A 27,383-nucleotide genomic window follows, 5' to 3' on the forward strand; every position below is an offset into this window, starting at 1 on the left:
ATGACCAAGTCAGTGACAGATGAGAGACAGTCTCACCTGGAGCAGTACCTTCAGAATGGTAAACTTGGCTAAAACAATGTGATCAGCTTTTGTATGTAGGGCTTAAACCTTTGAGAATGTGTCTACAACTGTGGCTGCAGGGCGTTTTGCCTTCTATACTGAGCTGAGTAAGGGTGTATCTAAACAACGCAGCCCTGTCCTGGCTGTTGATTCACTGGCTTTAGAACAGCAGCTTATCATATTTCTCTCACTTCTGAAGCAGCTGTCTTTCTGCAGCTTTCCCAAAGCATAAGGGTGCAGTTTCACACTGAACAGCCTGCAGTCTGCCCATTCTCTATCCTTCCAGATCAGTGAGCTGAGCAACCACCCCCTCTGCTTCACAACTGCCAAAGCTGATGAGGGACCCCGTGTGCGTAAAAGAGGGAAGCAAAAAGAGACAGGCACTTGGACAGGTAGAAGTGTAATATGGACCTGAGTTCTGCACAAACCTCTTCCCTTCAAAGGTTTCCAGGAAGACTTGTGAGAATTATAACAAGAGTTTGTAGAAAAAGTATATCTCAGGTGCAATGTGCTGTTATAAACCAGGTCCTTGTGTTATAAACACGGGATCCCTAGAATGCATCTTGTGAGTTTCATGTAAGCCAAGGGGAAAAAAAAATCATCCATTTCAACTATCCAAAGGGGCATGCAAGGGGATGAGCTTAACAAGGTTTTGCAGCCTCTGGCCTCAGATACTTTGTGCCAAGACTTAGAAACCCAAAACTTAAGATTAGTCTTTAAAGTTTTACTTAGTGATTATTATATCTTTTTCACATGAGTATTCAACAGTTTCTTATAAATTTACTGGATATGAGTGACATGGAGTTATGCGGTCAAGAATCTTACTGAGGAATTGCTTGGAGAATAACAACATTACATATATTTTGCCCTGTTCATAGCTTCAGTGGTTTAACAACAGACTGATAAACGCAGCTATGCAGAAATCAAAGGATGGGTAAAGTAGCAATGACTGTTTAATCATCTTGTTTTGAGACACTAGCCATATTTTTCAGCTTTTTGACAAGTTTGATTTCCTCTCTCCCAATTTTCCTCTTGTTTTTCAGTTACTTTGGATTCAAATATTACCAATAATGACATCTTCATAGATTTTTTTCGAAAGCTACAGCAGGTAAGTTTTGAATATTTCAGTCAAATAGTTTATATGAAAGAGTTGAAATATTATCCTACCTCCTGAGTTCAAGATTCCTTTGCTATCTTCCTTTCCTTGTGTTCTTAGCATATTGATCTGTCTTGTAAAGCAGCGAGTTCTGATGACAGAGTGCTCTCTGTGAAGCCTGGGTGGCAATAATAATAGTATTACTACTGTTTTTTTCTCCATGTACAAACTTGTTTCTCACATGGAAAGAACTGCTTGCCTTGTTTTTATATCCTGTGGCATATCTGGTGAATCTTTTCCCTCTAAACAGTTCCCAGAAGAGTCTTTGTGAGAGCTCAATAGAAGGATTACACACATTCTTGAATTTTGCAACTGTAAATGCTTTTTGGTAGTGTCAGTGGTTTGTACTGATAAGTGTATTGATGACTGCTGTGAAAATGTCATGTTCTTTTATCTTGCACTTGTAGTGATGTGCAGAATCTGGCATGTATTTGGGTTTGTTGCAACCTAGATGACTTTTCAAATCCATTCTAATGTGGTCCATGGCATGTATGATCTTTCTCTGGCAGGCTTGGAGCCTTGATAGCTCTTGCTTGTGTCTGACTATTGCAAGGTGCTGTGAGACCCTTTTCTTCCCTTAACATCTTTCCAGTTGTTGTGGTTCTTATGAGATAGTAGTGTTTTGGAGCAGGTGGGTGCACTACGACTATGCCAGCATTTTTAGGGAGGGGATACTGTTTTAGTTTTCTGGGAGGTGCTTGGTATGCCATGGTAACCCTGTTTGCAGTAAATTGTTCTGGAGAGAGGGCATGTTTTGAAGGACCAAGTAAGAGGTTTGTGTCTTGAGAACTCTTCACTTGCTGTGTGTGATTAAGTTATGTAAGGGGAGTTCAGGAAGGCTATAGAAAATGGTGTGAACGAGTATTCCTAACAAATTCTAGAAAGGTTTTTCCTATGTACTCTGAAAACAAAAAGATACCATTTATTTACAGTCTCTTAAATTCAGACATACTGAGGTGCTAAAGACAGTGAATGAAAAGGCCCTTTGTGATTTCTGTAGCAAGAAGCAGTCTCTCTTCAGTTCTGATCCGATGACTGTTATAGCCCTAGAGATGACGCCCAGCAATTAGTGGCGAGTCTTAATTAGTCTTGATGAGACTGATAACAGGTCTGCTAAAGAAAGTTAAATCCGTCAGGAATGTCTGCAATTTGCCCTGTAACTGCCAAAAGACTTTTTTTTTTTAAACGAAGTTCTGGAGGAAATAATTCTTAAAAATGTATGTTTGCAGGGCTTCAACATATCTTTCGGTATACCAGTATTGTGTATTTCTCTTAACACACCATCAGAAATGACATTGTATATTTATTTTTTTCTTTACTCCAGGCCTTTCTGGTGAGGAGGGGTGATTTGATAAGTAGATGCATAGTACTAGTTTTACAGGTTATGTACATATACATATGTTTATGAAAGCACGTGATGACTGTGCTACCAAAAGCAGTCAGTTATTTTGTAGAGGTCCAGGCAGGCACTGAATTATACCTTAAATGTTGGAGCAATGTCAATACATTCTCAAGACATAAAAGTAACACAAATTTCTGTTCCACAATACAATGGATTTTCATATACAATGTTTAGGCTCCCTGCTTGGCAAAGACAGTAGTTCTTCAGCTTTATTTGTTTACAATTTAAATTTAAAATGGTTGTGCTTACATAAATAGATGCTTCATAATACAAATAGCAGTAGTGCTTTATGTGTTCTTTCATTATGGTAAAGAACAAACTCCTAACAGAGATCAAATAACTTTGTAAAATACAGACAGGAGTGCATCCATTGTCATTAGCTGTGCACAATGCCTTTAATTGGTGTGACTGACAGCTGAATAAGTATTCATTTTGGCTATTAAAGAATCTCACTCAACAAACTGACTTCGTTGTGCATGTTCCAGTATTTATTAGCACACTGTGACTTGACAGATGTTTTATGGTAGAGTGACAAAATTTCTGTAATAGCATTGCAAGACACAAGGTGAAGTTCATCTGTAAAGCACCTCTGTGCTGTTCTTTCCTTCTCTGTTGTTGAAGATGTACAGGCAGCACTTAGTACATGTCACTTGGGAGGGCAAATATACTGAAGGTTTCCATGTTACTGCTGCCTAGTGTTAAAACCAGGCATTATCCCAAACCTATTCCTCTTTGCTGCATTGCAAGAGGGATGATCAGTGATCATCCCTCATTAAAACATCATTATGATGTTCAATCACAATGACTGAACATCATTAAAATATGAAAAAGTATGTTTCTTTTCTGTCAATGACCTGGACTGACTTCGAGTAGTCAGTCTTGGCTACCTGAAACAAGTTAGTATGCACCTGTACAAGCAACCTACCAGCTGAGCTGATGTGGGAGAAGTGGCAGGGGGACTGCACTGCAGGTGGTGATGAATGGAAAGCAGTCAGTCACTTTTCTGCCACCACAGCTATTTACTGAGCACAGATCAGTACGCAAGAAAAACCAGTGCAGCTTCTATGACAGAAACCTTCACTTTTAATAGAATAAGAAGATAGGGATACAGAGGGGAATGAGCTTGCTAGGCTAGGGGTGTTTTTTTCTCTAAATATTCTACTGCTAACTTTATTTCACTTTCACTTCTATCTTTCATTATGAGAGAGAACTGTTCTCAGAAAATCTGCTAATACTTACTTTGTTTTCTTTGTTTGTCTCAAAAAGCAGTATTTAAGCTTCTAGCTGAAGGTGTTTGTATATATCACTGACTAAAATACAAGATGCAAAGGAAAAAAACAAACTGAATTTAAGACCTTTCTAGTCCTTGTCCCACGTTGCTTCTAAATGGGGTTGCGAAGTGTGTGCTGAGATCAGCACTCCCTGGAGTGGGAGTGCTGTGCAAGAGCCACGGCTTTACTTGACAGCATTGAACATGACTCATCTGTGTCTGCACTCAGCATCATATCAACCAGCTATATACCTTGACCATATCTAACAGGGCAAACTTTCAAGTTTTGGACAAGCCCATGCAGGTTAACCCTGCATTCCAGGCCCTTGTTTTTACCTGGCACTACCCTTACCTGTTGCATAGGTTATAGCAGGCATACTCTGGCTGTTGTCCCAGTAATCTGATCTCATGTGAGAAGCTGTCAGGGGACAGCAGGACTCCTAACACAAAGGGAGACAGCTTGGCAGAATGGGTGCTTTGCTCAAAACAAATATTGCTAAAATATTTACCAAGACTATCGTATAGTAGATTTGAACAACCTAACTCATGATTTCCCCACCCCTCCACTCTGCAAACTTGGACAGTGACCAAGCTGGGGAGACAGATTCAGTATAAGCCTTGCTACATCCAGCTCCTAAAGACAAATGCTGTAGTTCTTGCAAGAAGCCATTAACAAGAGGAGACCCTGTGCCTGTGTTGTCTTCTCCTTTTTCATCAGGAAAAAGACAGTAAGAGCAGGTACATACATCCCTATCAGTCTCATTTTAATGCAACTCATCTATATCCTTAAATGTAACCTGAGATCATGATCTGTCTCTGTGTTAGGCATCCGTGGAGTAATGTGGTGTATTCAGGATGCAGCTGTGAGGACAGTCAGCCATTATGCCCTTATGAATAAAATTCAGACATATTTCCTTGCAGCAGCAGAGGTTTGGAGTTTGTGATCTAGGAGGCTGACCTTTTCCAGTCTGTGTTGCTGGCAAACAGTAGCCTTTAGCATTAGAAAAATGATTCGGGTGTTGATGAAAAGACAGATGAAAAATTTCTCAGTACTTGAGAAAATAGAGCAGACCAGAGCCTGATAACAGTCAAGAGTTAGTGTGGTCCTTCACCAAAGGGCTCTGATGTAAGGTGGTTTTCCTTCTTAAGAAGAAGCATGAGGCCAAGGATTGAATATCATGAGCGCTGTGGTGTGTATGCTATCGGGAGCGTAGGTAAAATGTAACCCAGAAATCTGCAGGTGTTACCATGATCTGATCTGATCATGGACTGCATTTTCATGGCTAGAGCCCATGTTTTTGGCCATGCAGCCTCTGCTTCCCTGCACTTGCAACACACCATTTGTGCATGCAACGGAGAAATGCTTGTTTATAACATTCCTCTGTGCTCACTCGCAGTATCGCAGAAATGTGTTTGCACGTGTATGTACACAAGCAAAAGTCAGACTGAGTCTCCAAGATTTTAGCACTGCTCTAAAAATGTTATTTCATTCATATCAAACTAGGTTGTGTTTCTTATTTATGAATTTCTATTTCAAAAGTGCAGCTGGACACAAAACTGAATTTCACGTGAGAAGTTCCCATACTTTCAGACTTGTATTGTGTGCTGGCTGGGGGAAGAACCTTCAAACATAGAAAGTTCTGAAGAATTTTAATTCAAGAATGCCTGTTTCATTTTTGTTTCAATATTAAGACACAATTCATTCTCCTGACCTGCTGTTCTTTTCAAATATGTTAATAAGGACTTTCATTCTCATCCTTTCTCCTTTTATGGTCCACGCTTCTTAGCTGAGCAACAAATCCACTGAGAGCTTGCTGAGGATTCAGGTTGGTGTTGACTTCTCTTAGAAGATCACTTAACTTTAAGTTTTCTAAAGGAAAAATGGGAGGAATAAAAAGATATCTAGATATCTTAGATATATTATTCTACAAGCAGCTGGCAGATGTCTCAAAATCTCCAACCCTTCTGCTCATGGGTGACTTTAACCTGCCGGATATCTGCTGGGAGCTTCATACTGCAGAGAAGAGGCAGTCAAGGAGGTTCCTGGAGTGTATAGAGGATAATTTCCTTCATCAACTGGTAAATGAGCCTACCAGGGGTAAGGCCCCACTAGACCTACTGTTTACAAACAGAGAGGGGCTGGTGGATGATGTAGTGGTTGGAGGCCGCCTAGGGCATAGTGACCACGAAATAATAGAATTTTCAATCCTTAGGGATGTAAGGAGAGCCATCATTAAAACTTCTACTCTGGACTTCCGGAGGGCAGATTTTGGCCTATTCAAAAAACTAATTCAGGGCATACCCTGGGAAACAACCCTTAAAGGCAAGGGGGTCCAGGAGGGATGGACATGCTTCAAACAGGCAATTTTGAGCGCACAGGAACAGGCTATTCCAGTGTGCCGAAAGGCCAGCCGGAGGGGAAGACGGCCGGCTTGGTTAAATAGGGAGGTTCTGAAAGAAATCAGGGATAAAAAGAAAGTTTACAGACTGTGGAAAAAAGGGCTGGCTACTTATGAAGAATTTACGAAGAGAGCTAGGTCATGCAGGAAAAAAATTAGGGAAAGAAAAGTGGAATTTGAAGTTAATTTGGCTAATTCAGTTAGGGATAACAAAAAGTCCTTTTATAAATACATTAATAGCAAAAGAGGGGCAAGGAAAACCTCAATTCTCTGTTGGACTTGGAGGGAAATATAGTTAACAAAGATAAGGAGAAGGCTGAGGTACTTAACACCTACTTTGCCTCAGTTTTTAGCAGTAAGACAGGTGGCCCTCAGAACAACTGGCCTCTAGAGCAGATAGACAGAGACAGAGAGCTGAATAGCCCTCCTGTATTCCAGGAGGATGTAGTTAGCAACTTACTGAGCCAGCTGGATCCTAACAAGTCTATGGGACCAGACGGGATCCATCCCAGGGTGATGAGGGAGCTGGCAGAAGAGCTTGCCAAACCGCTCTCCATCATCTTCCAACAGTCCTGGCTCTCTGGGAAGGTCCCAGATGATTGGAGGTTGGCGAATGTCACCCCAATCCACAAAAAAGGCTGCAAGCAGGACCCTGGCAACTACAGGCCTGTCAGCCTGACCTCGGTGCCTGGCAGGGTTATGGAGCAGATCATCCTGAGTGCAATCACACAGCACCTTCAGGATGGACAAGGGATTAGACCCAGCCAGCACGGGTTTAGGAGGGGCAGGTCCTGTCTGACCAACCTGATCTCTTTTTACGATCAGGTGACCCACCTGCTGGATGAGGGGAAGGCTGTGGATGTGGTCTATCTAGACTTCAGCAAGGCCTTTGACACTGTCTCCCATAATATACTCCTGGAAAAGCTGGTAGCCCATGGCTTGGACAAGTGTACCCTCTCCTGGATTAGGAGCTGGCTGGAGGGTCGGGCCCAGAGAGTGCTGGTGAATGGAGCTGCATCCAGCTGGCAGCCGGTCACCAGTGGTGTTCCCCAGGGGTCTGTGTTGGGTCCAGTCCTGTTTAACATCTTTATTGATGATTTAGATGAGGGGATTGAGTCCATCATCAGCAAATTTGCTGATGACACCAAACTGGGAGGGAGTGTCGACCTGCTGGAAGGCAGGAGGGCTCTGCAGAGGGATCTGGATAGACTTGAGAGATGGGCTGATTCCAATGGGATGAAGTTCAATAAAGCCAAGTGCCGGGTCCTGCACTTTGGCCACAACAACCCCCTGCAGCGCTACAGGCTGGGCACAGAGTGGCTGGAAAGCAGCCAGGCAGAAAGGGACCTGGGGGTACTAATTGACAGGAAGCTCAACATGAGCCAACAGTGTGCCCAGGTGGCCAAGAAGGCCAATGGGATCTTGTCCTGTATCAAAAATAGCGTGGCCAGCAGGAGCAGGGAAGTGATCCTTCCCCTGTACTCTGCGTTGGTGAGGCCACACCTTGAGTATTGTGTTCAGTTCTGGGCCCCTCAGTTCAGAAAGGATATTGAGGTGCTGGAGCGGGTCCAGAGAAGAGCAACAAGGCTGGTGAAGGGACTGGAGCATAAGTCCTATGGGGAGAGGCTGAGGGAGCTGGGGTTGTTTAGCCTGGAGAAGAGGAGGCTCAGAGGTGACCTCATCACCGTCTATAACTACCTGAAGGGAAGTTCTAGCCAGGTGGGGGTTGGTCTCTTCTCTCAGGCACTCGGCAATAGGACAAGGGGGCACGGGCTTAAGCTCCGCCAGGGGAAATTTAAGTTGGATATCAGGAGAAAATTCTTTACAGAGAGAGTAATCAGGCATTGGAATGGGCTGCCCAGAGAGGTGGTGGATTCACCTTCCCTGGAGATTTTTAAACGCAGATTGGACGTGGCACTGAGTGCCATGATCTAGTAAATGGACTGGATTTGGACCAAGGGTTGGACTCGATGATCTCGGAGGTCTTTTCCAACCCAATAGATTCTATGATTCTATGATCTTTCTTGTTGTGGTGGGGGAGGGCTATATAAGAGATATATTTTGTGGGTCTTTTTGTTTATTTGCATTTTTGTCTTTTTTGTGATTTGTTTTTCTTTCTATATAAAAGCTTTTTTTTCCTGTCAAAACTAAAACCCAAAGAAAATGCCTCACTAGCTCTGTATTATTCTGTATTGTTATGTTAATGACTGAGCTTCAAGCTACAGACAAATGAGAAGTAGGCAGCAGCTCTAGATGTTTCAGGAGATTCTACCACAGGTAATAGTAATAGCATTAAGGGGAGATTCAGATAAACAATATTAAGGGAAGTGTCCACTTCTAGTTCCATGGCACATTTCCTGAATTTCAGGAGCAAAAGTGTATATGAATAATGCTACTGAACATGCACTGTTGCCAAAATACAGGGGGTTTTGTGTTGGTACCTGTTTTGAGTAGATGAGACAATGACTCTACTGCTTTTTCCAGAACTAAAATAGTAGCTTGGGAGAAGACCTGAACTTTTCTGACTCATGCTGCAAATTTATGTAAAAAGTATTTTTCCATCCATTTTGGAAGTGGTTGGGATTGCCATGTGTGCTTACTACATGGATTATTGCTAACACTGGTAGATGCTTTTCCTTTTGTATTTGTCTTAAACTTATGCTGGATTCTATTGTGTTATTTTTGGGACATGTGTGTATTTGTATTTCTTCACTTAACAGTGTCTTCTCCTGCCTTACAGACTGCACTGTTTCCTCCTTTTGTTTTAGGTAAGTAATTTTTTTTGGTCTCAACAATACTTTGCTGATAAGAGGCTAAACACAAATATTTATAACACTGAACAATGTGTGGAGTTTCTGGCATAGACAGTTCTGCCTTCTGGATTAAAAGCATGTGACAAAGGTGGCAGGGGGAAAATCCCCAAACAGAAGAGTTTAAGATTGTTCTTATTTCAGTTTGTTGCGTCATAACCTTACTAAGAGAATCATAGAATGGTTTGGGTTGGAAGGGACCATAAAGACCGTCTAGTTTCGATCCCCCTGCCATGATTACGAACACATTTCACTAGACCAGGTTGCTCAAAGCTCCATCCAAACTGACCTTGAACACTTCGAGGGATGGGGCATCCACAGTTTCTCTGGGCAACCTGTTCCAGTGCTTCACTACCTTCACAGTAAAGAATTTCTTCCTAATATCTAATCTAAACCTACTCTCTTTGAGTTTAAAACCATTCCCTCTTGTTCTATCACTACATACCCTTTTAAAAATAACAGTAATAAAAAGTTGGAGATAAGAAAGTAGCGAATTTGCCCCCAAGACTATGAAATGAATCTGTGCTTTTAGTTCAGTAGAGTCAAATAAGATAAAATAAAGCAGTTTTTAAAAGGTGACTGTGGAAATGACTGGCTTAAGTATTAAACAGCCATATTTAACATGACCATTTTAGATGGGACTTGGATTTTATTTTCTCTAACGCATCATTTCTTGTAGATCCTCAAATTAATCCGCTGCACAGTGTTCTTTGAGAATTCAAACAGCCTGGATGTAACTTGAAACTTTGGATCATGCTTTTTTTTTTTCCCCCTCATAATTGCTGAGTAGAGAGGTGGCAAGTAGGGTAGTGTGCTGTGAGATGTGACTCTCTTTGAGTGGCAGAAGGGTAAAGTGATCCCTGTGTCTTTGACCCTGGGCTGTCACAGGGGACAAGGTGGCCTCTCTCCAGGTTGTGAAAGTTACAGGGGTGGCAGTGAGGGTCTGGCAGAAGTAGATCCATAAGGTCCTCTGTCCTTTCCCTGTGGGAGCTTCATCATTAGCAGCGTGCACCCAGAAGCACTTAGTGTGGTACATGAGCCCTTGCACCCTCCTTCGCCCTCCAGCACCGCTGAGTCCCAGGTGGTAAACTGGCTGTGCAGTGACCTGCTTGCTCTTTGTTGAGAGTCAGTAACAAGTTGTGTCTTTATCTCATTTTGATGTTTGCATTCCATGTTTGTTCCATACTTCACATACATTTTTACCCTATGTGAAATGTTTCATACCAAAATATATACAATAAAGGAGTGTGTGATGAAGTGTTTACTCCTTCCCATTTGAGGGAGGTAGGAAAGTATTCAAGTAAGCACAGAGATGTTCCTCTATGCAAAAGAAAAAGTGGCTTTTGTATCTCCACAGAACCAAAGTAATGCTTATTTTAATTAAGAGGAAGGACTAGACCTATCTCCTGGATAAAAGGAAATTAGTTTAGAGATAAAGATTAAATCTTTGTGGATCCCTAGAAGGACTTCAGACAGGGCATTGGCTAATGCCTTGAGAAGAGGTTCTTTTGTTCTTTAATGCATACAAACAGGTGTGTGGGGGCATGCAGCTAGACGAAATATTGGGTGTCAGGAAAACCTGTGGGAAGTCTTTTTAAATAGAAAAGATCGTTTTGATTTGGCTTTCCTTCAGACCTTTCCCCCCACATATCGTTCTACACATTTTTAACATGTTCTTAATTTTCAGATGTTGTGGGAAAAACACCCAAATCCAACACCTTTTGTTTGTATTTGATCTTACCTTTAAATAACTCTTGAGCCAGATTTCCTAGAAAGTGTAGTCTTTCTGTCTCAAAAAAATTTTACAAATTTGAGCTGAGTTAGTTATTTGGGTGTTCTCCAGGGTACACAAAGAGGGGTAAGCACACAGCATAAATCTCAGCTCTGTTGCCCTGCTCTTGCTCACGTTGCAAGAGGTGGAAGATGCTCCTCTGAACAGGCACTATGAAGACTCTTCAGGAAGATACTAAGAGTACTTGAAACCTAAGGGTTCGCAGGGAAGTCTCCCATATCTTCTGCCAGGCTGGCCAAGGTAGATACAAGAGATTAAAATTTAATTGTGTTCAGTATGTACAATTACAGCATTTTCCTCCACTATGATTCTCAAGGGAAGTAGCTCTTCTTACTTCATAAAAATGCCAGAAGGACCACTGCTGTCTTCTGATACAGGATGGTCAACAGAAAGAGGAGCTGCAGTTGTTTGAACCTTGGGCACTGTCACTGCACACCATTCCAGTAGCAGTTGCTCTGGTCTATTCAGATACCAGAGCCTCATTATTCTCTGTTGCAGGTGGGAGTGGAAGGCTTAGACAAAGTTATTAATTGCCAGTACAGAAAGGTACAGAAAGGACTCCTTTGCTTTCTAAATTCCTTCTCAGAGAGGAATCTAGGTGAGGCTGAATCCTATCTTAGCCTCAGATTAACAATTTAAATTTAAAGGAATTATAGAGGTATGATTAAACAACTTTGTCCTGCAGGTTTTAATGATGGTAAAACACATATATTTATATAAATGAATTTACTATGACAAATTAACAAACAGGTGAACGGACAAAAGATCTTAATCAGAATTATTTACTACACAACATAAACGCTAAAAATCTACTAGCAGAGTATAATATAGCATGAAGTACTATAGTGCATTGTAACAAAGCAATTATTGAAGCAGTTATATTAAAGCTAGTGAAAAGAAATAATTATTAAGTAGAGATCTGAGGTAACACCCACACCAACACTTGTGGGGAGATCTCTTTCTCTCAACCTTGAGGAGTAACCTTGGGGGGCATCCCCAGCCCAAGGGAGGAATCTCCACACATACACCCCAACAAGGGTTATGCCAGAAGAACCTGATTGCACGAGAGGGGACTGGATGTTTGTAGTATAAAGTAATTGACTGCTAGTCACACATTTACAGGCCAGCTATCAGCTTTTCTGTCAAATCAGACTTCAAAAAGCAGGGTGTGTATTCAAATTTTGATGAACCAGGATTGTTTTAGCACAATTAACACCAAGACAGCACCTTGGCTGCAGCAATTGATGCTGCATGATAGCTTGCATGATAGCTTGATTGGATTTTAGGTCTTATCAGGGTGGGTCTTTCCTGCCACATTCTCACTGGACATTTTCCTAGGTATAGGCACATGGATGCATTTTTTCCTTTTGGCAAGATTGTGGCTTTGAATATTCACATACAGTTGGGTATCCACCTCCTCTTTTTGCAGTCTCTATTTCCTAGGACAGTGACTGCATCATTCCTACAAACACTGAGACATTGGGTACCTATGTCACTTAACATCGGTGACCCTCCTCTAATTCTTCAGTAACTTACCATTTGCTGTTCTGCATATTTTTTTGTAATCTAGAAGCTTTAACAGTAATTTTAGTAACTTACTGTGTACTAAATGGTAATCTCAACTGTTTGTTTTGCTTGAATAAATAGGAAATGGAGCATTATCAGAAGGGCTTCAGCAGAATGAAAAACAATAAAACAGTGTTCTCTTTCCACCTGACAGGATACATTTAAGATCCAAACCCAGAGAGCCTTTTTGGATTTTTACCTTGCTGATGACAGCAATATTTGACTTGATATCCAGACACTGGACATTGCAGAAGGAATATTGGAGGTAGTGGCTATCTAGAATTGTGTTGGAAGTTTTTATTTTTGGAAGTGGGAAAAAATGAATATAATTTCAATTAAGAAAGGATAAGGCTCTCTATCTGAAGCCACACAAAAGTATCTTCATTGGGTTTTGAGGGGCATAACGTACCAGAGGGGTGGGAGGCACTGCTGATTTTGCAGATGAGCTTTTTTGGTTCTTACATTTGTCTATAACTAACTTCTTCCTGAAGTTACATGGCCTCTACTTCTACAGCATTTAGATGTCAAGTTCAGGTTTCCATCGCATATTATAGAATCAGAAAATATATGAGGACCCATTCTTAATTAAGCCCACTTTGGTTTGGCACAGCGAGGATGAAAGTACTCAAACACTGAAGTCAGAAACGATGGTCTGGTGTTCACTCATGTCTCAGCTGGCACGCTGCTGTTAAAACTGAATGCACAACTGATGCGTCTTGTTTTTCTGCTTCTCCTTTACTTGTGTTGTGTCCCTTGGTGCTTGCTGTGAAACTGTGGGACTTCCTTTGCAGTGTTGGTGCAGTTCTAATGCTGGCTCTGGGATGTCCATAACAGCTGTTGCAACACACAGAGTAAACAATCACTAGTTACACTTGGAAACCAGTAGCAACCGAATATTGTTTAAACAACTGTCTGGCTCATGCTTGAAACTTTCAGCTGGAGTTCTCTTCTTGTGCCAGGAGAGGAGGAGCAGCAGTGGCTCTGCATATTTTGTGTATTTGCACGTGTATGTGTGCATGAGCACATAGTTCCTAATCTTAACAGCAATAGCAGAGCGTACGCCTGCCAGGTGAATGCTGCTCTTTGTCATGGGATTCTGAAATTTCCTCACATCGTACATAAAATTTTGTACTGTGTTTCTGTTGTGCCTTTGAACAAATCTGAGTTTGTGAAGGTAGTTCTCAACTGGCCATACGTACAAGTGAGCTGAACATGTATTTGCTGTCCTCTGTCAAGCAAATGTGCGTTAGTCTGACCACAGAACATACACTCTGCACAGTGCCCATAAGCTGGGTAAAACAAGGTGACCCCTTGCTGGCTTTGTTCTGCCATGGGGTTTGCACCACCTGAGGCAACGTTGGGGCTGGTTCTTCCAGGAGGAGCAAAGTGTCAGAATTGACCTTAGACCCCTTAACAGGAGACTTGTAAGGTGGGAGATGCTGAAGGCAAAAAGTATTAGGGATGGCAGGGAGATAGGAATTCTGATTTGGGGAAGAAGTAAGGAGACATTTTTAGATAGGAGACTTGCATAGGTACATTGAGTAAGGAAGGGATTTTCTAGTATACTTAAAAAATACCAATGGTTTGAGCTTGATAAACTTGTTAGTTTGCAGTGTGTCAAGGTAATTTCCAAGCCAGACAGTGGTGTTTTAAGTTGCTTTTATATGTGTTTAATGTTTGTGTGACATTGTAAAGAAACAATAGCATTTAAAATGCTGCAGACACCATTTCTTCTCTTATGGCCTTAAAGATGATATAGGAATTTTGAGAATTATTTAGCTCCTGTAAATTGCCACTATATTCACTGCTCTTTTGTGGTGGAGTTAGTTTTGCAACCATCATTCCCTAGTATCCTGCTGCTCAGGCAGCATATACCAACTTTTGCTTTGATCCAAAAAAGAAAACAAATCAAAATCATACTAAATCTGAGATGTGTGACTGCCATTCCTTGGAAACACCATCTGACATGCTTAGTGTTACGCTACCAAGGGATAACACATCAAAGGTCCGTGGCTAATTTCTTGAAGTAATTTGTGGGGACTGCACAGTGGCAGAAAGAATAAAAAGTGTTGCTGCTAATATTCAGATTTTTGTCTTTCGTGTTTGGACTTGAGAAACTTTCTTCCCATCATACCTAGTTTCTGAATGGACTGTGAGGCAAGGGATTTTTATGCTTTGCTGCCCTCTCCGGTAACAGGCCTGATATTAACAAGGATAAGGAAAACCTCATGAATGTGGTTTTTCAATTTTAACTTGGAACAGTCTTTTCCAACCTATATTTAGCTTGATGTCTACTTTTTCCCATGCACAAAAACATGTCTGCTTTTTAAAACACCTGATGCGGCTGGAGAAAACCCTTCTGAACTGTGGAGATGAGTGAATTTACAATGGTGTTGCTGTGACACAGAGCTTGAAGTTTTGGGATTGGCACCCTCTGGAAGAAGACTGAAAACCAGTACTTCCAGTTTAGACAAAGAAAATCCAGCCTCTCTGACCAAAGCATGAATCCTCTAGCAGGTTGCACAATCTGTCAGATGAGCTATGGCAGGAGTATTCTCAGGGCTAGGGAGTTTTCTTATAATCGCCACACCACTTTTCTGAGCAAACTCAGGAGATTACAGCCACTGCAAGATTTAGGAATGCTCTGATGGTACTGTGCTCTTTCAGGCTATGGAGCCTTAACTTATGCTTTGATTTTTCAGAACATAAATCAGAATAAGACAATTTCCCCAATCTGATTCAGCAGTTTCTGCACTCACTTCTGCCTGATTTTTCTATTCCCACTATCCCATTGTGCAGCTAGTCCTGCAAATGATTTCTGCATTTTCGGTTGATGCTACTTCTGCCCTCTTTCAGAGAAGTTGTAGAGGAGCCACAGCAAACTAAAACAACCCATATGTCAAGTCAGACAGGACTTTTTCTCCTTCTGCAGTATCAATAATGAAAGCTCAACAGAGCTCAGGTCTGCTCTTGTTAGAAGTCTTCACACAGAAAGTTATAAGACTGGTGCTTTCAGTAAAGGGGTAGGACTTGTAGATATTTCCTAGAAAAACAAGAGGACTCTAACAGCTTGGAAAAGACACAAATCCTGTAAAAATACATATTTGTGATGCTCATGAGCAATGCAGTTAGCTGAGAGCACACAGTGTTCACTGTACAACAGGATTTGAGGATTTAGTAGTAATGACCTGGAATAACATGGTAGATGCCCTGCATTAGAGGATACGTGGCATGGCAGTAGTATACATATTCTATTCTATTACATTTTTATGTTCCTTTGAAACTTATGAATCTTGTCACAAATTCAAATGATGGAATATGGGAGTGGTTATATTTGCATTTAAATGAGCAGTTAAATGGGTCATAAGGGAAAATTTAAAAACAATTAACTTATGTTAATAGGTATTGAACATTTCTTTCTTATTCATTCTAATGGATAGCTAAGATTCTGACCTCTGTTTTCAGAGGTAACACTGTGCAAGATGTCAAGTGAATTAATAAAGTATTTTAGCTTATTTTTTTTTCAGGATCATGATGACAGTGTTCTCCCTGTTAAGTTTTACAAGGTGCTTAACAGCCCTCCCTTGGATTATTTTGGTTTGCTTGTTTGTTTGTTTGTTTGTTTGTTTCTTATTGGCTGCAGTGACTGAACCTGGAATCTGAACAGATCCTGCTCAGGCTAAAAGACTCATTTGATCTGATAAATTTCCTCAAGCCCTCTCCTGATATACCTTGGAAAGAGTGGTAGTGGGGAACTACATATGGTAACAGATAGTGTGGTGCAGGCATGAGATTTTCACATATGAATATCATCCCTTTGAGTTTACAACTCAAGTAGCAAATTTTCCACATGGGAACTATTGGGTGTATATTTGGGGTAGGCATTTAATCAGACGGCCATACCTACATAGTTCTTAATTTACAGATCACATGCTGAGTTTAACAACGGGACAAGAAACCCTTTTGTTATATTTATAAACAATGTTTGTAGCTTACTTTCCTTCATATCATGACATGTTTCTTTTGTTAACTGACAGAAACTTCAGTTTAACCGTGATGTTACTAAACAAGCTGTAAGTCAGGGTTGTGAGTCTCTTCATGGTTATAAAACGTGAAGAGGCTTTTGCGTCCTCGTTGGTCTGTTGATGTCCTGTTTCCCGTGTGGGGGGCACGTGGGTTAGGCTGGATCCAGGCCTGTGACTGGGATAGGCTCGGGCCACATCAGGGCAGTGAACAGTCTTTGGTGTTGACTGGAGTAAAGTTAGGCATTGCAGTCATTTAACATATTTCAGTCTTTTCACTGGCATGGAAATATTAATGCTCTTCTAAGCGCTTTAAGATGAAGGTCCAGTCATAAATTCAGGCTTACTTAGTGAGGTAGGAACTTTACAGTCTGTGTCTATTTTATTTATCATTCCTCTGCCCCCTTCATTCTGGCTGTGAAAGATATCTCTGAGCACACAGAATCCCTGGCAGTTGCTGTGTCCCAAATGTGTCTTATACTGCAGCTTCAGATGGATTTATTTTTGCCTTATAACCAGATACGATATAACCAGATACGCAGGAGAACAGAAAAGTTTTCAATTGATTACATTTCCATGGAACTTCAATATTCCTCGGAAATACAAGTCCACCTATTACCCACAGTCTGCTGCCAAAAAACTGGTTAGATGCTCACATGCTTAAAAAGGCATGTTTAAGTGTTCTGAATCATCATATTGGCTTAAAAATAAATGTTTATAAGCTTAGGCCTTTACACTTAGGTTTTTTGAAAAAAAGTGAGCAGGAAAGCAGAGATCTTCAAAGGGTGTCGTGCTTTTCTAGCTGTACATTTGTTATACTGCTCGTCTTGTGTTCTGTTCAAGAAAAACAAAAACACCAGTCCTGAAAGCTTGCATCCACGCGTCCTTTGAAATCCATCCTGCTTAGCAGTGTATTGAGTGAAAGATACTCTATAAGAGCATAGTCTAAGGAGTAGAGATGTTCTGTAAGTAATAGAGCTATGTAGGTTAGACTTGGAGAAGTGAGGAAGATAACTAGCTTGTACCTTACTTTACCCCAGATGCTTTCTTTACCATTTCTTGTTTTTCTTCTCTAAAAGCATGTTGCTAACCGGCACTAACTGATACATGAAAGGAGCTGGGCTATTTCAATAGATTTTACCAAATATCTCTGTGTTTTTTCTTCTTTTCACAGTGGTGAAAAAAGTGGAGGACTTCGATCTTCCTTATGTGAGTCTTCAGAGCGTGAAGGACTTGCACTGCAAGCTTGAGATCAGAAAGCAGTGAGCAAGAAGCTTAAGAGAAACTACTAAAATGCATGACAACTACTGTAAGCAGAGAAATAAATCCCTTGAATAACTTAGTTACAAAATCTTCAGGCTTCAGCAGCTTGACTGTTCTTTTTCTGAGGCCAATTGTTAATTGGAATTGACTGGTTTCTGTGGCCCTGCATGTTTTAGATTTTATCACTGTAGTATTCCTGAAGGGTTCTTTACTGTAACTAGCTATTTCCTCCCTCTCTCTTTCAGAATCTATAGAGAGGTGTTTTGAGCTGCTTGCCTCCTAATTTTTATACCTGCATAATTCAGTGACCACAAATAGGAATACACCTGTAAACAACATAGAAGAGAACTTTGAGTTCTGAGTTGCAAGCTGACCCTCTGGGCAGAGATGGATTACTTTTTATCTGAAGTGCTCATTTCTATACACTAATACACATAATACCTGAGGCCATAGCTTGAGCATTTATTTTGGTAAGTGGCCTGGCTTAAACAGTAGAACACTCTTGCCCTTTCATTCATGCCTTGGGCTACTCCTCAGTTATGCTGGTGGAACTGTGTGGGCAAAGAGTGGTGAACTGGACTGGCAAGCTAACCTGGCCTAAAAGTAAGTTGCTGGCTGTTTATTTTTTATTTGATTTTGATGGCCTATTTTTGGCCCTAGTCAGCACCCCAGTCCTGTTTGCTGTGCAGCAAATGATGGTGCTGAGTTGTGGGTGAGGATAAATCCTGGGGATTGGGATTCTGGTGCCAAAGTCCCATTTGTCAGAGTGCCCTGAGGGTAGAGTTAGGCAGAACAGCAGGGCCAGCCTAATGGCTCACTGCTGCAGTTGTGCTCTGTTCTACTTCTCCCTACAATGAAAAAAGTAAAAAAACTATGGACTTTTGCTTGCTCAGTGAGTTGTATTGGTTGCATCAGATGAATGAATGGAGCAGAAGAGGAAGAAAATACCATGTCTTTTTGGTGGCAGCAAGCAAGATTACTTGGCTTGGAGGTAAACAGAAACCTGTTGTTTGATGTTGGTAACTTGTCTGGTTTAAATCTACTGCGTCAGAGCTTGGCCTCTACAAAGCTTTCTCTGTTTTCCTGTTTGTGTCCTTATAAACTGCAGAACCCAGCAGTCCAATGAAAGAACTGTGTGGTTCTAAGCTGTGGCAAAGTGGCTATGTCTGAGTAGGTAATTCTCCATCTAGCAGTGCTTCAAGCCCAGAGGTGTGCTACAGGACATGTGACCCCTGTGCAGGGTGATAAATCCATGGAGTGATACTGGCCTTTGAGCCTTCACTTCTTTGGTCATACTGTCCTGGAGACTTGCCTAAGCTGCTTCAAATCAAATGGCTCAAGCAGCAGTATGGTAACTGGATAACTGAATATTTAACTTGCTATGTTGCTGCACTGATCTGAACCTACAGCAGCTGGTACTGCAGCTAGCAAGCTTGAGGCTAGATCTTGCACGGCAAGATCCACTGCAGCACATGGCAGTGGATGCTCTGAGAGCCTACCAACTACTGTGTCCAGAATCACAAAGCTGTTTGAGAAAAGAAAGAGGAAAGTTTTAGTTCTGAGTTGTAACTTTCATGTTTGGTACCACCAAAATCAAAGTGTAGAGACTGGATAACCTGACTCCACTTTATTTCCTTTCTGCTACAATGTATAAAGAATGAATACAGTACATACTTCAAAAGCATAACTGTTTTTTGATTTGTTGTGGAGTTTTTTAATCTGCTAAGTAATGGGACCTTTCTGGATTGTGTTCCCGTTTTATTTAGCTGAAAAAAAACCAAACCACCATGTTCAGAAGCATTTCTTCATGTTTTATTACTTTTTTCCCTTGCTTGAAAAAGGTATGTAGATCCTTCTCTTGATATACTGCTTATGGACTGTAGAGCTTCACTGAACTTGCTATATATGCAGGTAAAACTGAAAGGACTTTATCATTTTAAAAGTTACCTTTCCCACACTGAATTAATCTTTTATACAAATTCTTGACATATCTGTAAATGGTTCCTGCTGTTGGCACTGCTTTGTGACACTTCTCCAAGTGCTGGATATAGCAGTTGTTGGTTGTGGGTTTGTTGGTGGTTTTTTTCCTCCTTCAAACTCTTGTGCCAGAGATTCTAACTCACCTATGTTTTGTGCATGGGAAAAATATTGCACCAAAAGGACATACTTAGGTATCTATCTACTTTATTTACAAGGGGATATATGTATATGTATGTTCTTAACATGTAGGCACTCTGCCATGATATGAGAGCAGTTGGTTTCTGAATTGTAGGTGTGTCGAGTTATACTGGCTTTGGAAACTATTAATTCCTGAGGAAAGAACTGTGCAGAATGAACTTGCCCTAAAATCAAAGGCTTTGTTTAAAAAACCAAAACAAACCACAAGCTTTCCATTTCTATGTGCGTGTGTTTTTGAATGCTTGTGTGAAAGGAAATAAATTTTTGCTGACTTTCTTTGCTATTTTTAAAAATTCTTTTAAGGCAATCCAGGAAGCTGAGAGGAATTGGGTTAAACCCACAGAAGAGCAGATGTAGGAACTTAAATTTCCACAAAAAAATGCAAACAAAGTAAAGGTGTTTTTAAAAACAGTTCAAACAGATCAAAGGAGTGTTTTGGGGTTTTGGGTTTTTTTAAGAAATTATACTAGGGGCTCTGACTTCAAAAACTTTTGTGGAGTGGTTTGAGTTAGAGACCCAGGTGTCCCATCTCCTGGCCAGAAATCGAACCACCAAATAGAAAAGGAGGTTCCCACCTCTATTAGTGTTTTTTTAAAAATACCAACAGGATGAATTTGATCACAAGGGCTGGCAAGAAGTTTTGGACTGAGCGCTATTTTTCTCTATTTGCAAAACTTAGATAGTAAAGTTTGTCATCCAGTTTAGGCAATCAGATGAGAATTCAGACTGCTGGGACTGCTGTTCACAGTATTACTTACTTGTTAATTTTATCTCTTCCTATCATCATATCTGATAAGCATCCAAAGGACCCAGCTCATCATATCCTGTCAAAAAAAAAAAAAATCCAATTTCTAACTCTTGCCTATGAATACTATTCTCTGAATCAAGCACTGACATATTGTGGTGAATCTGTCTTTCCAGAAGAAAGAGTATTAGGAATTTCAAAGATTTGACTTACAGCCTTTTTTATTTTCTTTGTTTGTTGGAAGTGTTTTTCTTTTTTTCCAAATTTCTAGACTTACTTGCCTTTACAGCAAATTACATTAGTTCTGTATTTTTGATGCAGTTCCTGGAGCAGATTTGAGAAATGCAGTTCTATGGATACATACAGCTTGATCCTTGTATTTGTGACTATCCAGAAGAAGGCTGCTCAGGTGACATCCATGTCAGCAATGATAAGATTAACTGCTGCATAACACTGCCTACTAACCAAATCAGAGGTCAGCTTTAAAATCAACAGATTAAGAAGCTGGCAGGTTACTTTTTGTGTAAGTACTTTACCGACTTTTTATCTGAATTCCCTTCATCAAAACTAAGGTTGAAAGGGAAGGTCTGGGGAGAAAAGGGTGATCTGCTTTAAATCCCTTCCACTTGTCTATATCCCCCTCCCAGCCTATTCTGAAACATATTCCCTTGGCAGCCTCTACAGCAGCAAAACATCTAGCCTTACTCTGCTGTTTTCTCCCTTCCCTAGGATTCCACGTCATACTTTACCTGCCCCTTTCCTTTCTTGTTGGAGGTAGAGTTGACAGAGTTTTGTGAGGGAGCAAAAGAACTGCTTTAGCCAACTTTATGCTTGCAAAGACTCTCCCTTCCTACCTACCACTTGTTTCCTCCCATAGAGGAAGTGCTCTGCTACAGACTTTCAGCTGTTTCATATGTATACTGTATAAAATGAACCTAATCGACTAATTATGATTTAAGGCTGAACACCTTAATGCTGGTTTTAGCTGCTTTTTCTGTTCATTGACTGGGGTTTTTTTTGTTTGGTTTTTCTGTTTGTTTGTTTTTCCAGGGTGCTACAAAGGATGGTGAAGAAGACACACTGAAGCCTAGATTTGAATACAATGACTCAGGCACATGGCAGTGGATAATTTTGTACACAAAACAGGTTAGTTCTCAATCCTCTTAGGAAAGCATCAGAGTAAAATGTAATCTCAGCAAGGCCCAGTCATGCTGAGGCTGGGCCATAAGAAACTGCAACTTGATTGGTGCATTGTCAAGCACAGAGTAAAATTAACTGTGTCAGAGAAGTGATAGTTCAATAGTTAGGAACTGTAATTTTCTGGTGGAGAAGGAATGGAAGAGTCAACTACATCTTTTAATAGAAGAAATCAGAATGTTCTCTGGTTTATCCTCTTCAGCCCTTTGCGCTCAGTAGCTGCTTGAAGAAAATGGTATCAGAACAGATGACGAAGGCAGCCAAAGGCCAAGAAATGGTAAGCATGTGTGTATGTTGGTATAGGAATCTGTATTTAAAAAGAAATAAACCTGCTACTCTATCACTCTTACAACTGTGCTAGGGAAGAACCACTGAGGAAAAGTATCTTGCATGTTCCAAAATTTCAGTACAGAATTAATTGACTAAAAAGCAGATCTTTTCTCTGTTTTACTGAAATAATGTTCTGAATGTTAAAGACAGTTTCTCATCATAGTTTTAATAATATGTTTTACATTCTCTCTCCTTGACTTTAATTTTTATTGAAGATGATAAAGGATGTTGATGGCACAATTTTTTGTGTGTTCTGCACTACCTTGTTGTATCCATTTCTGTCTTTCACTTTTCCCCCACTTCACTTACTTGCTCCATCTGTTGCAATGTTAGACCAAACTGAAATCCGTGACGTTCACACAGGGAAACTGTTTTAAATAGAAGTGTTAATAAAGTGAAAATCTGATTTGTAGCTAAGATACTTCTGCCTTTTTTGTGGGCCTTTCAGGAGGGAAATATATGTTTAGATACTTGTTATTTTTTAAAATAATTCCCAGTATTAGTAATGTCTTTGTTTAATCTTGTGATATCTAGAGATTTTATCTGCCAACTGAAAACTTCTGAAGAGAAAAAAGGAAAGGAAAATGTGTGATCTTCTAGGCCCAGTTCATTTCCTGCACTGTTGCTTCTGGGTGTGACTGAATGCTGATTTGCTCAGCATATTTTGTGGCAGTACTTGGGGTAGCATTTCAGCTTATTCTAAGTTTACATTTGTCAATCTGTTCAGCAGATCAAGATGCCTGAATCAATGAAAAATAGAAATAAGAAATTCAGCATCCAACAAAAGCAGGTTAGCGAGTGGGAAATTGTCTCCAAAATGTAAATACGGTGTGTTCTTGCTTGCTACTCTTGTTTAGGCCAACATCTGTTTTCCTGGTTAGGGAAACTCCTAAAAAACTTTATGAGAACCTCCTTGAGTGGAAAAGGGAGCTAAATTTGAATTTTGGAAGGAAAAAGAGAGCAAGAAACATGTCTAAATAAAACTTTTATTTTAGCTTGATGGGTTTAACAACAACTTGTTTAATTTTATTTCTTATTCCAAGTGTTTCTGAATGACATATTTGAAATTTGCAGAAAGACAATATATACAGAGATCAGGTGTGTATATCCACATGCAGCTGCTGGTGTGGTTTACAGACTTGTACTTACATTATACACTAGAACTTTTTATGCGTTTATTTTCCCCTCTAGTTGGGAATTGCAGCCATTTGCAAAATTTAATATATTACATATCCATACATAGACATTCCCATCACATAAAAGATGCAATTCCAAGTTCATTTGCTGGTATCTGTATTCCTTGCTAATAGTTCTTGAATAGCTAAATGACTAGAAGCTGCTGCTTTTTCAAGTCATTTGCTGAATGAAAGGCAATAATGTAAAGTGGATTAAAATAAATACTTCTATTACAGTGTGTGATTGGCCAAACGAGAAATATTTCTAAAAGAGAACCCCCAAATTTAATCTGAATTCAGAAAAAAAGTGATGTTGCTGTACACTCAGAAACCATAAAACCAGTCACTAACTTCTCTTCAATAAGCAAACGAATTAACATTTGGGCTGGGTTCTCCTGCCCCTTTCTTTGAAGTGCTCTGCACTTGTCGCTGCTGGAGGTTCCGTGTGGCCTTCAGCATCCACAAATGACTTGCAAATGTCTTAAGGGAGACAACATTTTCTGACTAGACTTGCATCTGGGATGGAGACTGAAGGATGCGTTTTCGCTAAGGTGAAACTTCAGCAAGGACTAAGTTGCACAATACGCTGGCCTTGAGGCAATTGCTCTGACCTGAACACACTTGAAATATTTTTTTTTGTGAGAAAAACAGCCTTGGCAGGGCAACATAAAGCCACTGATCTTATCAGCCATGTCTGGCTGCTGGTACAAAACTCAGTGAACTAAGAAAATTACAGTTGAGAATTAAGAAGGAGGTGTTAAAGTAAGTCAAGGTGTGCTGTTGTGTTAAACAGTGATAGTATGGAATGCTATCCCTCATTTTATACAGCAAATTTGAAGTGGTTTAGGTCTTTGTGCACCAAGCTGTGTTATTAGAGAATTAATATAAAATTTTAAACCAGGCTTAACTAAATTCTAAATGCTGTGATCGCAGTATTAGGGTTCATAAGGTTTTGCTTTGCTATTCCTCTATTTTTCTTTGCAAGATGCTTGAAAAATGTATTAAGTTTCTTTTTTACATTCTCATTTTAAAAAGTGTTTTTGAGTTGAGTTGTTATAATTTTGCCATTAGCATCTACAAGAGTCTTATAAGCCTTTGCTCTGAGTTGGCAGAAAGTTTAACTGATGCTGTCCAAAGACTCTGAAAACTTATACCAAATATTTTCTGCTGACTCATGAGAAGAAAAGCTTAACTTTTGTTTTCTTTGTGATCCTACAGGAGTACACTGATACTACTGGATCAGCATAACAATCTGAAAATTCTTGTCTGAATAGACAACCTAGTGCAGCAGTAAGATTTAGTGGGAAAATGAAGAAGCAGAAGGTGGAGTTCGCAGATAGTGAGGCTGTGATGCAGAATGTGCCCACATCTAGGCAATTCTCCTCTTGTGTCTTTTAGAAATCTTGAAAAAGGCATGAAATAACTCATACAGAGATAATGCATGCAAAACTTGGTTTCAGTTTTCTTGATGTTGATTATTGCAGCACTGTTGCCATAGCTTCACCATAGACACTTTCAGTAGGGTTTTTCAGGACATTTACTTTGCAAACATGAAGAAAAACCTGTGCTACAGATTTTCCTTATAAAACAGAAAACTGCAGACACATGCAATGGAACTGTGTAGTTTGTCTGCTGGGTGATATGGTGTCCTAGTTAGGACAACTGAGACCAGTTCATCATGGCATGGGTGTAACCCAAAACTGTGTATTCTATAGCCTTCCATGCCATTTCCCAGAAACTGTTGTGAATAGACTATTCACACCCTCTGCCCATAGAGCCTGACTCCTCAGGCTATAAACTAGGTGTTAAGAGGCCTGTGAGATAGGAGGATGCTCTTGTCCTCACACCCTTTGTGGAACTCCCCGCTGTGAGGGAAGCACTGAGCATTTCTGCCTGAACTGGAGGATATATAATCTTGGAGTCTTGGAACATTTTTCAACCCCTCGTGGGATCCAGAGGGAGGCTGCATCTCATCGCTCTCAACCAGATTTAGACCATCACTGGACTGCAATCACCACTTTTGACCAGACTGCAACAGCTCTCCCACCAGCAGGTTCTTCCCCTCTCCCTTTACTTTGGACTCAAGCGGGGCCCAAGGAACACCACTTTGTTCATGCCCCAGGGTACTGGGTCATACATTTGGGTTTTGTGGGTTAAGACCAACTGTTTGTTTGTATGATTGTACTTACTGTATTATTTTAGTAAATTGTTATTCTGACTTATAATCTCTCCTTCGTGTTGAGTTCATTTCCCCTGCTGGTTAACTCTTAAACCAGCACATATGGTATTAGGAAGATTCAGACAGTACATGGTAACTTTTAGGAAAAGTAGAATTGAAAGGAAACACTGATGCAGTTGTTATGCTTAAAGTTAAGAATATGTGATTAACAGTACACAATCTAATTCAGAAGGCCTAGTAGGCAACTAAGGTTCCTATACATATGTCCTTGTGGCCACCACAATGTCAAATAACATGGACGTTGGCATATTTGGAACTGCTGCTCCATCCGTACCCTACCTAGTACATTGCAATAAGCCTTAGAGTAGCAACAACTGCTCTTGTGTCCTGTCCCAGCAGAAGAAAAAGATTAGTTGTCTCTGAAATATCTCAAAGAGATCAACCTGAAATATCTCAGAGATCACCTGAACAGTGAGATTTTCTACCTTATGTTTGTATCTACCCATAATTATTGACATGCATATGCTCTTCTAACTGTTTATTTGTTTCACTGTAGGTAGTTCATTCGGGTTTTATATCAAGGAAAAGATTTTTGGTTAGGCCAAATGAAGGAGACTGTGTATTTGGGAAAATAAGAGAAGAAGACCTGTGATAATTTATTTTAGATACTGTCTTTCAAAATGAGTTGTCTGGAAATAATAAACCCATTGCTGAAGAATTCAATTAAAAGGCAACCCCCCCCCCCAAAACCTTCAGTGTAATTCCTCACCTGTGCACTGTTCTTTAGAGTACTTACAACTCTAGTGAGCCAGTTTGAATGGGTGCTGAGAATCTGGAGGTGTCTTGCATACATGGTTTTTTGGATTTTTTCCCCCAGACACTGTTGGGGCAGAAAAGGGAGGGCTATCTAGAAAAGGTGCTATGATTTTAGCAGAGGGAAAAATTATAATATGTAGGATATACTATAAACATATCAGTTTATAATGTTTCTGTAACTGTGTAATTAGCGTGGTGACTGAGCAGGCTATTTCCACCTAGGCATCGTCTGGGAAAGGCATTTCCTCTGATCCTTCCAAACTGAACAGACTGTTGTGGTGCCCTTATTGAGAGAATAAAGGTGTGAACATGTTCTCTGTCACAGCAGTGAGGAGGGCATGTAAGTAACTGCAACAGAAAGTGAGCTGATTCATATTGGTGGCCCTGGGCAAGCAGATACCCAACATGGTGGCTAAAGGCAGGCACACCATTAACCACAGCAGTAACCTGCTTGCTACTGCAAGAAGACTAAAGTGCGTAAATAATGACACTCCAGACCAGGCTTTAAGGATCTTTGATTCGTCTTACTGTCCTCATTATGAAAGGTAGGATCATGTGTGAGAACAGGGGCAGGGAAGTCAAATAACTTCAACCCACTCCCCCCCATTTACTTATACTCACGGATATAAGTGCTGAAATGATGTGGGGGCAGAGGAACTGTACTTTTACCTGAATTTTTATCTTGCTGATTTTTGTGTTGTTATGGGGATAGCATACACAGAAGCATCAAAATTACAGAGTCAATTAGGTTGGAAAAGACCTCTGAGTTCGAGTCCAACCTGTGATCGAACACCACCATGTCAAATAAACTACAGCACAAAGTGCCACGTCCAGTCTTTCCTTAAACACCTTCAGGGACAGTAACTCCATCACGTCCCTGGGCAGCTCATTCCAATGTCTAATCACCGGTTCTGTTAAGAAATTCCCCCTAATGTCCAACCTATACCTCCCCTGGCACAGAGTGAGGTCACGTCCTCTGATGCTGTTGCGTGTTATCTGGGAGAAGATGCCGATACTCACCTA

The 27,383-nt window shown here is 40.5% G+C and overlaps 1 protein-coding gene across 1 annotated transcript; it reads left to right on the forward strand.

Annotated features, from left to right (window-relative positions):
• SNX31 (sorting nexin 31) lies at positions 1 to 26,196 on the forward strand. The gene is given in 14 exon segments (XM_027717614.2): positions 1 to 58; positions 1,104 to 1,168; positions 12,610 to 12,720; positions 15,923 to 15,997; positions 16,547 to 16,556; positions 17,652 to 17,739; positions 19,582 to 19,651; positions 20,222 to 20,314; positions 20,985 to 21,130; positions 21,132 to 21,186; positions 21,726 to 21,809; positions 22,063 to 22,137; positions 22,918 to 22,980; positions 26,101 to 26,196. Coding segments are annotated over 14 exon segments (1,089 nt in total).
• The last annotated feature ends 1,187 nt before the right edge of the window (positions 26,197 to 27,383 follow it).

Source organism: Pipra filicauda, unplaced genomic scaffold (assembly GCF_003945595.2).
Source record: "Pipra filicauda isolate LSUMZ 115617 unplaced genomic scaffold, ASM394559v2 scaffold110_size2237424_pilon, whole genome shotgun sequence".
Taxonomy (NCBI): Eukaryota; Metazoa; Chordata; class Aves; order Passeriformes; family Pipridae; genus Pipra; species Pipra filicauda.